At 72.7% G+C, this 630-nt stretch overlaps 1 protein-coding gene across 1 annotated transcript; it reads right to left on the bottom strand.

The window, feature by feature from the left end:
* Positions 1–48: 48 nt before the first annotated feature.
* On the bottom strand, positions 49–624 carry LOC118159204 (phosphoenolpyruvate carboxykinase [GTP], mitochondrial-like; the record flags this gene model as incomplete). Its single annotated transcript, XM_035313817.1, has 1 exon — positions 49–624. A coding segment is annotated over one exon (477 nt), but the record flags the coding sequence as incomplete, so codon positions are not given.
* Positions 625–630: the final 6 nt, after the last annotated feature.

Raw genomic sequence — 630 nt, 5'->3', positions numbered from 1 at the left:
CCCCCCCCCCCACCCCCTGCTCCTCACCCAAAAAAACACCCACAACCACTTCCCAATCCAACCTCTTTATGAGGCCAAGATGGCCGCCAGCCAAGATGGCCGCCGCTCCCGGCAGCCCCGCCCCCGGAAGCGGCGGCCCCTCCCCCCTCACATCTCCCTCAGCCTCTCCTCCAGCGCCTCCAGCTCGGCCATGAGCGGGGGGGGCAGGTCCTCGGCCAGGTTCTCCTGGTAGTAGGCCCGCAGCTGCCCCGCCTCCCGCTCCCAGAAGTCTTTGCGCACCTCGAAGAGGTCCCCGTGGGCCACCCCGGGCAACCCCCGCAGGTCCAGGGCCCCCTCGCGGGGCACCCACCCCACGGGGGTGGCCCGGGCGCTGTCTTCTCCATCCAGGCGGCCGAAGATCCAAGCCAGGACGCGGGCGTTGTGGCCGAAGCCCGGCCACAGGAAGTGACGCGGCTGGGCGGGGTCGCGCAGGAACCAATTGACGTGGAAGAGGCGGGGCAGGCGGGCCCCGCCCCGCTCGCCCATGGCCAACCAGTGGGCCAGGTAGCGCCCGGCGTTGTAGCCGAAGAAGGGCCGCATGGCGAAGGGGTCGTGGAGGAGGCGGCGGCCTGGGGGGGGGGGGGGGGGGGG

The sequence above is a fragment of the Oxyura jamaicensis genome, unplaced genomic scaffold, assembly GCF_011077185.1.
Source record: "Oxyura jamaicensis isolate SHBP4307 breed ruddy duck unplaced genomic scaffold, BPBGC_Ojam_1.0 oxyUn_random_OJ68662, whole genome shotgun sequence".
NCBI classification, from domain to species: Eukaryota; Metazoa; Chordata; class Aves; order Anseriformes; family Anatidae; genus Oxyura; species Oxyura jamaicensis.
Note: the sequence above shows the minus strand (reverse complement) of the source record. Positions and strands in the feature narration are given on the sequence as shown.